The sequence below is a fragment of the Schistocerca nitens genome, chromosome 4 (genome assembly GCF_023898315.1).
Source record: "Schistocerca nitens isolate TAMUIC-IGC-003100 chromosome 4, iqSchNite1.1, whole genome shotgun sequence".
Lineage (NCBI taxonomy): Eukaryota > Metazoa > Arthropoda > Insecta > Orthoptera > Acrididae > Schistocerca > Schistocerca nitens.
The window spans coordinates 572013138-572030339 of NC_064617.1; the positions used below are offsets into that span (position 1 = coordinate 572013138).

General features: G+C 45.1%; 1 protein-coding gene across 1 annotated transcript in view; it reads right to left on the minus strand.

Moving 5' to 3' along the window:
• LOC126252441 (beta-alanine transporter) overlaps positions 1–17202 on the minus strand; it is a 512871-nt gene that overhangs the window by 86195 nt on the left and 409474 nt on the right. Inside the window, exons 7-8 of the mRNA XM_049953334.1 lie at positions 12648–12766; positions 7900–8114 (exon numbers count right to left, since the gene is read on the minus strand). Of these exons, the coding sequence (XP_049809291.1) occupies positions 7900–8114; positions 12648–12766 (334 nt within the window). The remainder of the gene's footprint in view (positions 1–7899; positions 8115–12647; positions 12767–17202) is intronic.

The following is a 17202-nucleotide window of genomic DNA, read 5'->3' on the forward strand; positions in this document are numbered from 1 at the left end:
TATATTTCTGGTGTGTCTAAGCATCGGAGCCACACTATTTGTGTCTCTATATTTAGTGGTCAGATCCAGCCAAATTCTTGGAGAAAGTGCTGCTGCATTCGTTTTCTCTGAACTTCTTAAGAGATTAGTAGAAATAATTGTTCGGAATGCACATTTTGGTAAATCCACATATACTGTCCGTCTTTACTCCAGCAAAATAATCGTCTGCTCCTTTTGTTCGGATACGGCTCTGTCCTTCTCTTTACTTCATACGCTAGTACAGTTTGTAATCCGAGGCAGCTCATTAGCCAAAAACTCTGAATTTTCTACCAGTAACTTGAGTCCGCTACTAGCTCAGCTAATTTCGGTTGAAAGAAAAATGCAGAATTGTTGTGGAACATCATGGAATATTACCGCTTTAGTCCTTACAAATTCATGAAGTTCCGATAAGTGACGTTCCATACGTAGCCTTCAGAATGGCACCTGAAACGGTGGTGCATACCGAGCAGAATTGTCATTGAGTTATTTTTTGCGGGAAATCAGAGAATCGCAGATTTTCGTAGGCTTTTGCAGAATGTCTGCGCGGACTTCGAAGTAAACAAAAGTGCGGTGAGTCGTTAGGTGAGACTTCCGTCCACATCGTAACAAGGCTGCGCAAATCTATCCGAACTCTCTTACGCCGGTCGGTCGCACACAGATGTGACTCTTGCAATGTTGAAACGTGTGGACACTCTCATTTCAGGTGATAGAGTTTCACAATCAAATGGCTCTGAGCACTATGGGACTCAACTGCTGTGGTTATCAGTCCCCTAGAACTTAGAACTACTTAAACCTAACTAACCTAAGGACATCACACACATCCATGCCCGAGGCAGGATTCGAACCTGCGACCGTAGCAGTCCCACGGTGCCGGACTGCGCGCCTAGAACCGCGAGACCACCGCGGCCGGCTTTCACAATCAAACACCTCGCTGCTCAACTGGGCGTCTCTGTTGTCAGTGGTGACACACTCATCTGCCTGTTGGGGCACTCTAAAGTGTGTGCCCGCTGGGTTCCAAGCCGCCTATCAGAAGACCATAAAGAGAAATGCTTCCGCTTTACGACGCCAATCGTGGTAATGTTTTGTCGATCGTCCTCACAGGCTATGAAACATTTATTCATCACTTTAAACCGGAAGCAAAACAACAGTCCATGGAATAACGCCACAGCAATTATCCCCTGAAGAAAAAGTTAAAAGCTGCAACTTCAGTCGATAAAGTAATGGCGACTCCAATGTAGAACTCTCAGGGGGTTATTCTGTTTGATTTCCTCACCCATGGGGCACGATCTACTCTGAAGTGTACTGTGCTACCCTCAGGAATCTGGGGAAACGAATTGAGCGTGTTCTTCGACACAAAAGTGGAAACAAACTTCCCCTTCTCCATTTCAACGCATGGCCTCACATATGTCTGTGACCAGAGAGGAGCTCACAAAAATATTTGGCTGTTCTTCGCAATCCATCCTACAACTCTAATCTCGCACCGTTCGACTTCCATGTGTTTGGCCCAAAGGATGATGTACTTCGTGGGAAGCAGTAAGTGGGTGATGGCGAAGGTTACTGATGCAGCAAGACGTTGGTCCCGACATCGACAACTAGTGTGGTAGCATGCCGGTATATAGACCTTCACAGTAACGTAGCGTAAAGCCGTCGCAATGAACGGAGATTATGCTGAAAAACAGCGTTCCGTAGACAGGAGGGTGAGGAATGGTATGAGTTACTGGAAATCTGAATAAAACCAACCTCCGCCGTCCGCGGTGGCCGAGCGGTTTTAGGCGCTTCAGACCGGAACCGCGCGACTGCCACGGTCGCAGGATCGAATCCTGCCACGGGTACGGATGTGTGTGATGTCCTTAGGTTAGTTAGGTTTGAGTAGTTCTAAGTTCTAGGGGACTGATGACCTAAGATGTTATGTCCTGTAGTGCTCAGAGCCATTAGAACCAAAACCAACCTCCTTTCCGAAAAAAATATTCCATACTTAATTTTTAAATTCCTCCTTATCTTCAGCAACGTTGCGAGTAATTATGTGACGTACGTGGCGATAAACTTCAAGTGTTAAGCATGTTCGAGTACAGTGATTAGCGATAATGTTTATAATGGTGCCCATATTAAACCTAGCTTAATAAGATGAAAGTGGAGAGAGGCTTGCCGATGTCACGAGCGAGAGAGTGAAAATCATCCCAAATTCGCGGTTCAGTGCTTCCAGAACAGTCACTCTTCCACCCACGCAACCACCAGCTGTCGTGTTCTGCGGGGAGATACTGTACAGCAGAGACTTTTGTATCTACAGCGCCAACCAGCCTCCTGACGAAGAGAGGGCGATAAAATCAAACTTTAATACCGACGGCAGATTCGGACTGTCGTAAAAATTACTCATCACAGTCATAGGCGACATTAATACAAAACTCGGTGATATTAAGTGATAGATAAATGTCGTTAAACCATTTGACGTTACACCAATTTCTCCTAGCTAACAGAAAACATAGTGAACCTGTTCATGTCAAGAATTTTAAGGTACCCCGATTAATTAGTTCTAATTACTTACAAGATGGTGAAATTTAACTTAGAAAGGTTGCCGAGCCGTTACCCGCTACTTCAAAATTGGAGCCATGGCTTTGCGAGGCTTAGGGATAGCAAACCGTCCCATCATTCGCTAAACTGGCGCCACTTCACTCCCTCCAATACCTCAACTGCTCGTGAGAGACCATGCTATCGCTGGCCAAAACATCTGCCACTTAATCTACATCCAAGCTACCATACGGAGCGTGCCAGGGGTACCCTGTACTACTGTTGTTGTTGTTGCTGTGGTCTTCAATTCTGAGACTGGTTTGATGCAGCTACTCTATCCTGTGCAAGTTTCTTCATCTCCCAGTACTTACTGCAACCTACATCCTTCTGAATCTGCTTAGTGTATTCCTCTCTTGGACTCCTTCTCCAAATTTTACCCTCCACGCTGCCCTCCAGTGCTAAATTTATGATCCCATGATGCCACAAAACATGCCCTACCAACCGGTCCCTTCTTTTTGTTAGGTTGTGCCACAAACTCCTCTTCTCCCCAATTCTATTCAATACCTCCTCATTAGTTATGTGATCTATCCATCTAATCTTCAGCATTCTTCCGTAGCACCACATTTCGAAAGCTTCTATTCTCTTCTTGTCCAAACTATTTATCGTCCATGTTTCACTTCCATACATCGCTACACTCCATACAAATACTTTCAGAAACGACTTCCTGATACTTAAATCTATACTCGATGTTAACAACTTTCTCTTCTTCAGAAACGCTTTCCTTGCCATTGCCAGTCTACATTTTATATCCTCTCTACTTCGACCATCATCAGTTATTTTACTCCCTAAATAGCAAAACTCCTTTAATACTTTCAGTGTCTCATTTCCTAATCTAATTCCCTCAGCATCACCCGATTTAATTTGACTACATTCCATTATCCTCGTTTTGCTTTTGTTGATGTTCATCTTATATTCTCCTTTCAAGACACTGTCCATTCCATTCAACTGCTCTTCCAAGTCCTTTGCTGTCTCTGACAGAATTACAATGTCATCGGCGAACCTCAAAGTTTTTGTTTATTCTCCATGAATTTTAATACCTACTCCAAATTTTTCTTTTGTTTCCTTTACTGCTTGCTCAATATACAGATTGAATAACATCGGGGAGAGGCTACAACCCTGTCTCACTCCCTTCCCAACAACTGCCTCCCTTCCATGCCCCTCGACTCTTATAACTGCCATCTCGTTTGTGTACAAAATATAAATTCCCTTTCTCTCCCTGTATTTTACCCCTGCCACCTTTAGAATTTGTCAAAAGCTTTCTTTAAGTCTACTAATGCTATAAACGTAGGTTTCCCTTTCCTTAATCTAGCTTCTAAAATAAGTCGTAGGGTCAGTATTGCCTCAAGTGTTCCAACATTTCTACGGAATTTAAACTGATCTTCCCCGAGCTCGGCTTCTACCGGTTTTTCCATTCGTCTGTAAAGAATTCGTGTTAGTATTTTGCAGATGTGAGTTATTAAATTGATAGTTCGGTAATTTTCACATCTGTCAGCACCTGCTTTCTTTGGGATTGGAATTATTATATTCTTCTTGACGTCTGAGGGTATTTCGCCTGTCTCATACATCTTGCTTACAAGATGGTAGAGTTTTATCAAGATTGCTCTCCAAAGGCCGTCAGTAGTTCCAATGGAATGTTGTCTACTCCCAGGCCTTGTTTCAACTCAGGTCTTTTAGTGCTCTGTCAAACTCTTCACGCAGTATCATATCTCCCATTTCTTCATCTACATCCTCTTCCATTTCCATAATATTGTCCTCAAGTTAATCGCCCTTGTATATACCCTCTATATACTCCTTCCACCTTTCTGCTTTCCCTTCTTTACTTAGAACTTGGTTTCCATCTGAGCTCTTGATATTCATACCTCTCTTTCTCCAAAGGTCTCTTTAATTTTCCTGTAGGCAGTATCTATCTTACCCCTAGTGAGATAAGCCTCTACATCCTTACATTTGCCCTCTAGCCATCCCTGCTTAGCCATTTTGCACTTCCTGGATATCTCATTTTTGTGACGTTTCTATTCCTTTTTGCCTTCTTCATTTATTGCGTATTTATATTTTCTCCTCTCATCAATTAAATTCAATATTACTTCAGTTACCCAAGGATTTCTACTAGCCCTCGTCTTTTTGCCTACTTTATCCTCTACTGCTTCACTACTTCATCCCTCAGAGCTACCCGTTCTTCTTCTACTGTATTTCATTCCCCCATTCCTGTCAATTGTTCCCTTATGCTACCCCTGAAACTCTCTACAACCTCTGGTTTAGTCAGTTTATCCAGGTCCCATATCCTTAAATTCCCACATTTTTGCAATTTCTTCAGTTTTAATCTACAGTTCATAACCAATAGATTTTGGTCCGAGTCCACATTTGCACCTGGAAATTTCTGTCAGTTTAAAACCTGGTTCCTAAATCTCTGTCTTACCATTATATAATATATCTGATACCTTTTAGTGTCTCCAGGATTCTTGCATGTATACAAACTTCTTTTACGATTCTCGAACCAAGTTTTAGCTATGATTAAATTATACTCTGTGCAGAATTTTACCAGATGGCTTCCTCTTCCATTTCTCACACCAATCCATATTCACCCACTATGTTTTCCTCTCTCCCTTTTCCTACTCTCGAATTCCAGTCACCCATGACTATTAAATTTTCGTGTCCCTTCATTACCTGAATAATTTCTTTTATGTCATTCAACTTTTCATCAATTTCTTCATCATCAGCAGAGGTAGTTGGCATATAAACATGTACTACTGTAGTAGGCATGGGCTTCGTGTCTATCTTGGCCACAATAATGCGTTCACTATGCTGTTTGTAGTAGCTTACCCGCACTCCTATTTTTTTATTCATTATCACTCCTGCATTACGCCTATTTGATTTAGAATTTATAACCCTGTATTCACCTGACCAAAAGTCTTGTTCCTCCTGCCACGGAACTTCACTTATTCCCACTATATCTAACATTAACCTATCCATTTCCCTTTTTAAATTTTCTAACCTACCTGCCCGATTAAGGGATCTGTCATCCCACACTCCGATCCGTAGAACGCCAGTTTTCTTTCTCGTGATAACGACGTACTCTTGAGTAGTCCCCGCCCGAAGATCCGAATGGGGGACTATTTTGCCTCCGGAATATTTTACCGAAGAGTACGCCATCATCATTTATCCATACAGTAAAGCTGCATGCCCTCGGGAAAAATTACGGCTGTAGTTTCCCCTTGTTTTCAGCCGTTCGCAGTACCGGCACAGCACAGCAAGGCCGTTTTGGTTAATGTTACAAGGCCAGATTAGTCAATCATCCAGACTGTTCCCCTGCAACTACTGAAAAGGCTGCTGCCCCTCTTCAGGAACCACACGTTTGTCTGGCCTCTCAACAGATACCCCTCCGTTGTGGTTTGCACCTACGGTACGGCCATCTGAATCGCTGAGGCACGCAAGCCTGCCGACTAACGGCAAGGTCCATGGTTCATGGGGGACCCTGTACTACTACTAGTAATTTTATTTCCTGTTCCACTCGCAAATACAGCGAGGAAAAGATGACTGTTTATATGTCTCCATATGAGCGCTGATTTCTTGTATCTTATTTTCGTGGTCCTTACCTGAAACATACGTTGACGACAGTAAAATCGTTCTGCACACAGCTTCAGATTCCTATTCTCTAAATTTTCTCATTAGTGTTCCCCGAAGGAATCGCAACCTTCGTCCAAGGATTCCTTTTTATGGTCACGTAGCAGCTCCGTAATGCTTGCGTGGTTTTCGAAGCTATCGGTAACAAATCTAGCTGTCTAATTCTGTATTGCTTCGATGTCTTCTGTGAATCCGACCTGGACGGATCCCAAACACTCGAGAAATACTCAAGAACAGGTCGCATTAGCGTCCTACATGCGACCTCCTAAGTAGAGGAACCACACATTCCAAATTTTCTCCAGTAAACCGAAATCGATCGTCGCGTCCCCTACCACAGTCCACACATGGAGATTCCATTTTATATCGATTTGCAGTGTCACGTCCAAATATTTAAACGCCTTGACTATGTCACGCAGGACACTGCTAATGCTGCATCCAAAAATTACGGGTTTGCTTTTCCTACTCATCCGCATCAAGTTGCAGTTTTCTACCATTAGAGCAAGCTGCCATTCATCACACCAAATAGAGATTTTATCATTTTGTATCCTCCTACAGTCATTCAACTTTGACACATTTCCGTACATCACAGCATCAACCGGAATCAAAAGCAGACTGTGGTCCACCCTGTCCGCCAGATCATTTCTGTGTACAGAAAATTATGGCGGTCCTGTCACACTTACCTAGGTGAGGCGTCTGTCATCGTCGCCAAATCGTCGCTCTTGCCTGTCCGATTGTCCGGATGCCGGTCGCCTGTACACAGCTGTGATTCCTGCAATGCTGGAACGTGCGTACACTCTCATTCGAGGTGATCGATGGATCGGAATCAAAGAGCTCGCTGAACAACTGGACTTGGCCGTTGGTAGTGCCGACACACTCGTCGAACAGTTGGGGCACACAAAGGTGTCGCCGTCTAACAGGAGACCGTAAGGAGTACGAAGGACCATCTGTGCGGAATTGCAGGCACGATATGAGGCTGATCGTGACAATGATTTTTCGAACATCGTCACAGATGATGGAACAGTGACTTCATCACTTATAACCGGAAACAAAACATAAATCCATGGAGCTGCGGCACTCCACTAACTCTCTCCATGAAGGATGTACTCTTCAGGAAGTAGTACGTGGATAATGGAAATGTAACTGATGCAGCACGAAGCTGGCTCTGACATTTAACACTAGAGGGCTGCCATGTGGACATACAGGCCCTCACAGCAAGGCGGTGTAAAACTGTCACACTGAATGGAGATTGTGTTGAAACATAGGATGTTGTAGCCAGTATAGTGTATTGAAATCCTGAATAAATCCAACCTTCTTTCAGAAAAAAAAATTTGTTGCATTAATGCGTTGCGTTACTTACTGAACGCCCCTCGTGTAACATAAGAGACTGCCTCGAATTTCTTGTGTTTATAATGAACAATTCGAATTTTTATTAAATATCCCCGTCTTCTCGGCTGTAGTATTCCCCTATTTTAGGGCATAGGGAATTCTGTTTAGCTACCAATAGAACCTACTGGATGTAACGAATTCTGTGCCACAACGTGGGAGACGATAGGAAATTAGCAGGTAAGACCAAGTGCTCCAGCCCTGTCTGAGAATCTGGGGTAGAGAGTTTAATTAGTCCCACAGCCACTCCTTTTATCGTTCTATGATAACCCAGCAACGCGACTGCAAGCCAGCGCCTACGAGGCGGGCACTCACTGCTCTGGACGAGGACGGTCGCGAGGCAGGCGGCGCCGCCCACCGCCATGCTGAGGCACAGCGTCCAGCGGCGGCCCCACAGCTCCATCGCCGGCCACAGGAACAGGTAGGTCGGCAGCTCCACCACGCCGGCCAGGAAGAAGTTCAGGAACTCGTCGCCGCCCAGCGCAGGCGCGTAGTACGACAGGCCCACGTACACGCTCGTGTTAGTGAACCTGTGGCGTGCCGGAAACGGCGACCAGTATTGGCAGCGCCAATTGCGATGCACATAAGCTGGTTGATATTCACTGACAATATACTGGGTGTACTTGATGGATATTTAAATACCATAGTTTACGTTGTATCTTCCATACTTTCTGTTGTATCACTATTGTACGTCAGTCTCAACCAACACTAAACTGAATTTTATGAAGCAATATAATGGGTGATTCAGTTCTGGGTTTTATGCAACCCCCAGTGCCTTCAGATACCACACGCAAAATTTCATATACTCTTGCTAGCTACACTCAGACTATTTGTCCTGCAGAAAATGGTGAACAGGGCATTTTTGTAGGACATTTAATGTAGTTAAATTTCATACTGGGGTATGTTATCGAATTATTCAAGAAAAACCTACGTAAGGGACCTTCAACCAAGTTTTCCTTGAATAACGCGAAAATTGTGACCTCCAGCGAAAACATATTATGCAATTTAACTGCAAAATAATTTCGTGTAAAATGTCCAGTAAATGCTTTTCTTTAGGACTGATAATTTCTGTGTAGCGAGTGAGAGAATAAGCAGATCACGTACATGGATTTTGGCATGTTGAATTTATTGCGGGTTGCATAAAACAGAGTGATAGGAGCATCTGAACCTCTCTGCCAAATACCTCACGAAATAAACATCAAACGAAAAAACTATAAAGAACGAAACTCGTCTAGCTTGAAGGGGGAAACCAGATGGCGCTATGGTTGGCCCGATAGATGGCGCTGCCATAGGTCAAACGGATATCAACTGCGTTTTTTTTTTTTTTAATTGGAACCCCCATTTTTATTACATATTCGTGTAGTACGTAAAGAAATATGAATGTTTTAGTTGGACGACTTTTTTCGCTTCGAGTCTCGGTCCGGGACACAGTTTTAATCTGCCAGGAAGTTTCATATCAGCGCACACTCCTCTGCAGAGTGAAAATCTCATTCTGGAGATTGTCATAATAATTAGAAAATGTGGTTTTGTGCAAACATGAAAAGGAACAATGCCAAATGACATTAACAAACTAAAAGTAGGGTAAATTAGAATGTCAGTGGCGTTTGTTACAGGATTTTAGTGCTAGCCCTTTGCGAGATATCGTACACTCCTGGAAATTGAAATAAGAACACCGTGAATTCATTGTCCCAGGAAGGGGAAACTTTATTGACACATTCCTGGGGTCAGATACATCACATGATCACACTGACAGAACCACTGGCACATAGACACAGGCAACAGAGCATGCACAATGTCGGCACTAGTACAGTTTATATCCACCTTTCCAGCAATGCAGGCTGCTATTCTCCCATGGAGACGATCGTAGAGATGCTGGATGTAGTCCTGTGGAACGGCTTGCCATGCCATTTCCACCTGGCGCCTCAGTTGGACCAGCGTTCGTGCTGGACGTGCAGACCGCGTGAGACGACGCTTCATCCAGTCCCAAACATGCTCAATGGGGGACAGATCCGGAGATCTTGCTGGCCAGGGTAGTTGACTTACACCTTCTAGAGCACGTTGGGTGGCACGGGATACATGCGGACGTCCATTGTCCTGTTGGAACAGCAAGTTCCCTTGCCGGTCTAGGAATGGTAGAACGATGCGTTCGATGACGGTTTGGATGTACCGTGCACTATTCAGTGTCCCCTCGACGATCACCAGTGGTGTACGGCCAGTGTAGGAGATCGCTCCCCACACCATGATGCCGGGTGTTGGCCCTGTGTGCCTCGGTCGTATGCAGTCCTGATTGTGGCGCTCACCTGCACGGCGCCAAACACGCATACGACCATCATTGGCACCAAGGCAGAAGCGACTCTCATCGCTGAAGACGACACGTCTCCATTCGTCCCTCCATTCACGCCTGTCGCGACACCACTGGAGGCGGGCTGCACGATGTTGGGGCGTGAGCGGAAGACGGCTTAACGGTGTGCGGGACCGTAGCCCAGCTTCATGGAGACGGTTGCGAATGGTCCTCGTCGATACCCCAGGAGCAACAGTGTCCCTAATTTGCTGGGAAGTGGCGGTGCGGTCCCCTACGGCACTGCGTAGGATCCTACGGTCTTGGCGTGCATCCGTGCGGTCCGGTCCCAGGTCGACGGGCACGTGCACCTTCCGCCGACCACTGGCGACAACATCGATGTACTGTGGAGACCTCACGCCCCACTTGTTGAGCAATTCGGCGGTACGTCCACCCGGCCTCCCGCATGCCCACTATACGCCCTCGCTCAAAGTCCGTCAATTGCACATACGGTTCACGTCCACGCTGTCGCGGCATGCTACCAGTGTTAAAGACTGCGATGGAGCTCCGTATGCCACGGCAAACTGGCTGACACTGACGGCGGCGGTGCACAAATGCTGCGCAGCTAGCGCCATTCGACGGCCAACACCGCGGTTCCTGGTGTGTCCGCTGTGCAGTGCGTGTGATCATTGCTTGTACAGCCCTCTCGCAGTGTCCGGAGCAAGTATGGTGTGTCTGACACACCGGTGTCAATGTGTTCTTTTTTCCATTTCCAAGAGTGTATTTTGGAAACCTTCCATACGGACACTTGTTTGTGGCATTCAAACTGCGTAGTCGCTACGTACGTTGCTGTTATGTTTTCTTACGGCGTGCTTGTGTGTTGCTTGAGTGCTCTGCGACTTGCTAGCCAGTTAGTGTGTGGCAGTCTGCGAAATGGGACGTGAGTTAATGATGTGATTGACCAATGCAGAAAAAGCTGACATTCTCAGGGTGTTTGTACAGTGCAGGAAGAATGCAGTTGGATGCTGTACCGTGTATGCGCCAAGATACCCCAATAGGCGTCAAACATCTCATAAGTTATTTATCAGTCTCTTCAACCACTTACGTGAAAGTGGATGTATAACATCTAGGCAACGTAACAGTTGGAAACAAGCAATGGCAGATAGGGGATAATTAATGTTCTTGCTGTGGTTGCAGTTGTTCCGCACTTTAGCTCCCGCGCAACCGCACGAGGAAGTCGAATGAGTCAGATGGATGTCCTACGCATTCTACAATGACAGAGGTTCCATACTTATTACATCCCGCGCATCTTGTTTAGTGATGAAGCCACATTTACCAATTATGGGCAGATAAACCACTGAAACATAAACTATTGATCCTTTGACGATCTGCGTTGGCTTCCTCAGGTGGAACTTCATGTCCTTAAAGTGTAAACGTGTGGTGTGAGACAGTGAGCCATCAATCAGCTAATAGGCCGGTTTTTCATAGAAGATACACTGAACGAGCACAACCAGAGCAGCCGTCTAACGGACCATCTTCCAAGCGTGCTATAAGACGTTCCGCTGCAGACTAGGAGGAACCAGTGGTAACAACATGTTCAGCCCGCACGAGGTACTGTAGCATACTTTCAGGAGTTGTTTCCAAATCGATGGATAGGACACAGGGGACCTGTACTTTGGCCGACCCGTTCACCGGATTTCGAATGTGCAGACTTTCTGTGGGGAAAGCTGAAACAGGCTGTCTAAAACGACATACCAGCTACACTCGATGATATGCAACGACGTATTACTGCAGTCTTCTCGGGTATCTTTGTTGAAATGCTAGCACGTGTGCAGCCGTCATTTCATACCAGACTGGGAGCGTGTATTGCCGCTACCGTTGTCAGTTTGAACACCACCTGTGATAATCGATCGTCTCGTTACTAAAGAGAGTCCACATAACTACTGTATGCACTTGTGGTGTTCTTTAGTGTGTGTTAATAAAGGTATTGTACAAATGTCCGTGTGAGAACTTTTCAAAATACGGTATCTTCTAAATGAGTCTCACTGGAATCCTGCAATAAACAACACTGGCATTCTAATTTACCCTACCTTTAGTTCATTAGTATCAGTAGTCATCGTTCCTTTTAAAAAGAGTGTGTTTTGAAAAAGTACTCTTCATAAGTATTATTACAATTGTTGATTGGGTAATAATACGAGCCCATGACTACCAATCCATTCTGTGATAACCGCACATCAACAGTACTTTCCATTTCAGCAATGTATGCGGTGCAAGTTTTAGGTGATTCACCCTGTATATCGGAGGTGTGAATCTTTCGCCAGAAAGACAGACAACTTCGATCAGGCCGGAGAGAAAAAAATGGTCTCTGCTTGTGCATTTTTAACCTCCTTTTCCTCAGTATGCCCAGAGAATTTACCTTATATCCTAGTACCACGTTTGCATTGTTCTACATAGTTGCTGTTAGTAGCACAATGATTTGTGCTACACATGAAGTCGCTAGTTAGTGTAGTGGCAGGTAAAACTTAATATAAACAATTTAGGTACGAATAAGCAGATCACTGTTTAACTAATGATAAAACAAATTTTTTTATTGTATTCACCCCATTATAAAACCCCCATATCAGCCTATTTGCTTACTGAAGGCGTACAAAATATGTCTCAACTACCCCATTTGGAATGTTCTGTTTGTTTCCCTTCGTTTATTGTACTGTTGGTATACTGGTGCGTGCTGATGTCCAGTGATACGCAGCAGTCTCTGTGGAGAGGAACAGAGCGGCGGACTCACCAGATGAAGGTGATGATGAGCGTCTTGCGGCGCATGTTGGGCGTGCGCACCAGGTCGGTGATGCCGTAGCGGCGCTGCTTCTCGCGGTGCTGCACGTGCTGCTCCACCTGGAACCTGCGCTGCAACAACAGGCCGCCTTCAGTCTGCTGTCCGACCCAGTCTGCGGTCTACGCGAACTAGCTAACGCTACACCCCCGCTGTCTGGTTCTATGAAGGGGCAAAGCGCTCCCTCTAAACTTCTAGGCGCCTTGTTTTTTCTCCAGATGGACTCCGAAAAGCACCCCTCTGCTGATAGTGAGCAAAAGTATACGAACTACCCCACCTAATTCGGAATTGACAATTAGTAGTCGCGACGGGCGGGTGTCAAGGTTTGAAAGGAGACCGGGAGTATTCTATCGTGAATCACAGTAGGGCAGCGATTGGCAGTCTAACAACACTTGATTTCATAGTCACAGAACATACAATACAACATGTCAAAGATACACTGTCCTAAGAGTAAATAAACAGTCTCTCACTTGCCCGAAGTACACCACTCTCTCACATCGCCCCCACCCTGGTCGACCCTCAAAGGTACGGCCAGCTGCACAGGAAGACTAATGATGTGACCTTCTGATATCCGGAGTATTATCATCCTTACCCTGCCGTCTCCTACTGGTAGTACCTTTTCTATGCTGGCCTTCTTACACATATGTCGCGGACGAAGGTCCTCTTGGATTAGCACGATGTCGCCAGGGCGAAAGGGGATGACTCGTCCCGATGGGCGTTTAACTTCCTGGTAGTTCCAGAGCTCCAACAGTACTCTTTAATCCAACGGATCCAAAAACTGTCACAGACTTGTTGTCTCAGTCGGATTCCTTTGTTAAATTCGTGTTCACTGAAGACTCTGGTCCCGTCGGAATAGTCGTAAGTTTTTCTCCCGTCAGAAATGGGGAACGTGTGAGTGCATCGCAAACATCTCCTGGTGTGATGGGCCTGGTGTTCACCACGGCTTCAATACTGATCAAGGTGGTGTTCCGGGTTTCGGCACCAAATTCTTATATCGTGAATCACAGTAGGGCAGCGATTGGCAGTCTAACAACACTTTGTTTCATAGTCACAGAAAATACAATGCAACATGTCAAAGATACGCTGTCTCTCACTTGCCCGAAATACATCACTCTGTGACATATTCTGTAGTAAGTGGAGAAGCAATAACAGTAGAATGGTTCAGCCAGGACAGCTCAGTGGCTTCGAACGAAGAGTAGTCAATGTCACCCGAATAGCAGATCCATTATATACGACTTTATATTTATAATGCTCCCCAAGTCGAATGCTGGCAATCTGTTATGAGTTGGAAACGCGTAAGAATACACACAGCTAAACCAGGTTCCTGACCACATATCCAGATGGGCAGGGATCGTTTAGCATTGCACAGAATCGTTGCAAATTATACCGTGTAATCAGTAGTATGAGACACTTGTTAGTACCAAAGCGATATCGGCAGTCCTGGTAGCAGAGTGTGCTTAGGGAGATGAAGGGGATGCTGTGTAATGTACGAGCAGCTCCTCACAAGCCCCTCATTTCTCCAGCCAATGCTGAGCGACGCTTGACGTGGTTTAAAGAGCGACGCTAGTGGCATTTGGATGGCTGGATACGAATTATTTGAAGTGATGTATCACGCTATGTCATGTGTGCATCGGATGATAATGTTTGAATTTGGCAAATGACAGCCGTCGTCTATACTTATAATACTAAAGTGCGGACGAGGTGGAAAATACCATTCCTGAAATAGATTGGCCCGCACACTGTCGCGACCTGAAGCCAAAGGAACACCACTGGAATGTTTCAGAAGTTCCACTTCATTCCAGACCACAGCTTCAACATCACTACTTCCTCTGACAAAGGATTGGGCTGAGCAAAGCTTCGGAATTCGTACAGGCGCTGATAAGCGCGCAGTTGAGCGCCCCACAAACCAAACATCATCATCATCATCCTCATCTGACAAAGGGTGATGGAGAAGATGTGCTTTCAATCTCCCACAAACATTCATATACCACGCTTAATATGAAAATTCTCTAATGCACTACTGGCCATTAAAATTGCTACACCACGAAGATGACGTTCTACAGACGCGAAATTTAACCGACAGGAAGAAGAGGCTGTGATATGTAAATGATTAGCTTTTCAGAGCGTTCACACAAGGCTGTCGCCGGTGGCGACACTTACAACGTGCTGACATGAGGAAAGTTTCCAACCAATTTCTCATACACAAACAGCAGTTGACCGGCGTTGCCTGGTGAAACGTTGCTGTGATGCCTCGTGTAAGGAGGAGAAATGCGTACCATCACGTTTCCGACTTTCATAAAGGTCGGATTGTAGCCTATCGCGATTGCAGTTTATCGTATCGCGACATTGCTGCTCGCGTTGGTCGAGATCCAATGACTGTTAGCAGAATATGGAATCGGTGGGTTCAGGAGGGTAATACGGAACGCCGTGCTGGATCCCAACGGCCTCGTATCACTAGCAGTCGAATTGACAGGCATCTTATCCGCATGGCTGTAATGGATCGTGCAGCCACGTCTCGATCCCTGAGACAACAGGTGGGGGGACGTTTGCAAGGCAACGACCATCTGCACGAACAATTCGACGACGTTTGCAGTGGCATGGAGTATCAGCTCGGATACCATGGCTGCGGTTACCCTTGACGCTGCATCACAGACAGGAGCGCCTGCGATGGTGTACTCAACGACGAACCTGGGTGCACGAATGGCAAAACGTCAGTTTTTCGGATGAATCCAGGTTCTGTTTACAGCATCATGATGGTCGCATCCGTGTTTGGTGACATCGCTGTGAACGCACATTGGAAGCGTGTATTCGTCATCGCCATACTGGCGTATCACCCAGCGTGATGGTATGGGGTGCCATTGGTTACACGTCTCGGCCAGCTCTTGTTCGCATTGACGGCACTTTGAACAGTGGACATTACATTTCAGATGTGTTACGACCCGTGGCTCTACCCATCATTCGATTCCTGCGAAACCCTACATTTCAGCAGGATATGCACGACCGCACGTTGCAGGTCCTGTACGGGCCTTTCTGGATACAGAAAATGTTCGACTGCTGCCCTGGCCAGCACATTCTCCAGATCTCTCACCAACTGAAAAAGTCTGGTCAATTGTGGCCGAGCAGCTGGTTCGTCACAATACGTCAGTCACTACTCTTGATGAACTGTGGTATCGTGTTGAAGCTGCATGGGCAGCTGTACCTGTACACGCCATCCAAGCTCTGTTTGACTCAATGCCAAGGCTTATCAAGACCGTTATTACGGCCAGAGGTGGTTGCTCTGGGTACTGATTTCTCAGGATTTATACAACCAAATTGCGTGAAAATGTAATCACATATCAGTTCTAGTATAATATATTTGTCCGATGAATACCCGTTTATCATCTGCATTTCTTCTTGGTGTAGCAATTTTAATGGCCAGTCGTGTAGGTATTCCTGGTACCTTTGATCAAATTATGTACTAAAAATTTCTGTAGTTAAAGCTTTATTAATTATTCCTGCCCCTCTCCAGTTCGAAAAACCGCCGAAAACTGTTAACCTGAAAAACCAAGTCAAGGAGACATGGAATAAACCTTCAATCAGCCAGAACCTACATGTTGCACCCAAACTCCAGCAACGAAGCTTCGGAAGTATCTTCGGGATATTTTGTGAGAATTTCGGTAAGAGGATATCAATTGCTAGTTTACTTTTGATATTTAAGAAACGTAATGTGAGCTCTACATTTTAACTCCATGTGTCATACTTCATATTTGTAGTTTCTACACTTTTTAAAACTGTAGTAAAAAACACCAAGAATTTCTGAGTGGAAGCACTATGATCTTTGGTTGCCGGTAGCATTTCATTGTAGTTACTGTATTCGGTGACAAGTGAGTGAGTTACATGTTGGTCACACTACTCAGAGGCCTGGAAATAGTTTGCCAAACGTAGTGATAAAGGTACACAAGATGTTTAATTAGCGAAATATGATTCGGCAGAGATTAATTTGAGAAGTGCGAAGATTTGCTGGTAATGTTGTTGCTGCATTGCTTGCCTGTGTGAAATTTAGGATACGTTGGAAAACGGTAAGTTTTATAGTGCAATTTTTATTTACTGTTTCGGGTTAGCTAGATTCACTGCTCAGACATGAGTAGCAAAAGTTATCTGTTGACAAAATCTGCACTCAGAAGTTACCGATTTCTCAGTCCTTCACATTTCTATAATTAACATAATGCAGAATCATGTTTGTAATAATAAATACGTTTTTTAAAGATAGTTGTAACTGTTAAGGAAGATGTCACAGCTTTAATACAGTTTTTGAATGCTAGTCTCTTCAAATTATTCAGTAAGTGCAATTTCCTCTAGCGTTTCTTCGCGAGTTTAATTTTTTTAATTGTGTTTGTCGGTGCATTGGTCTTTGCGGAATCAGTGACTAAAGCTAAAGCTAAATCTGCAGAGAATACTGGAATTTCCTTGCACTGTACTGCGCAAGCTTTCTTTCCATTTTACCTGGTTTGCTGCTGCGCTGTATTTTCGT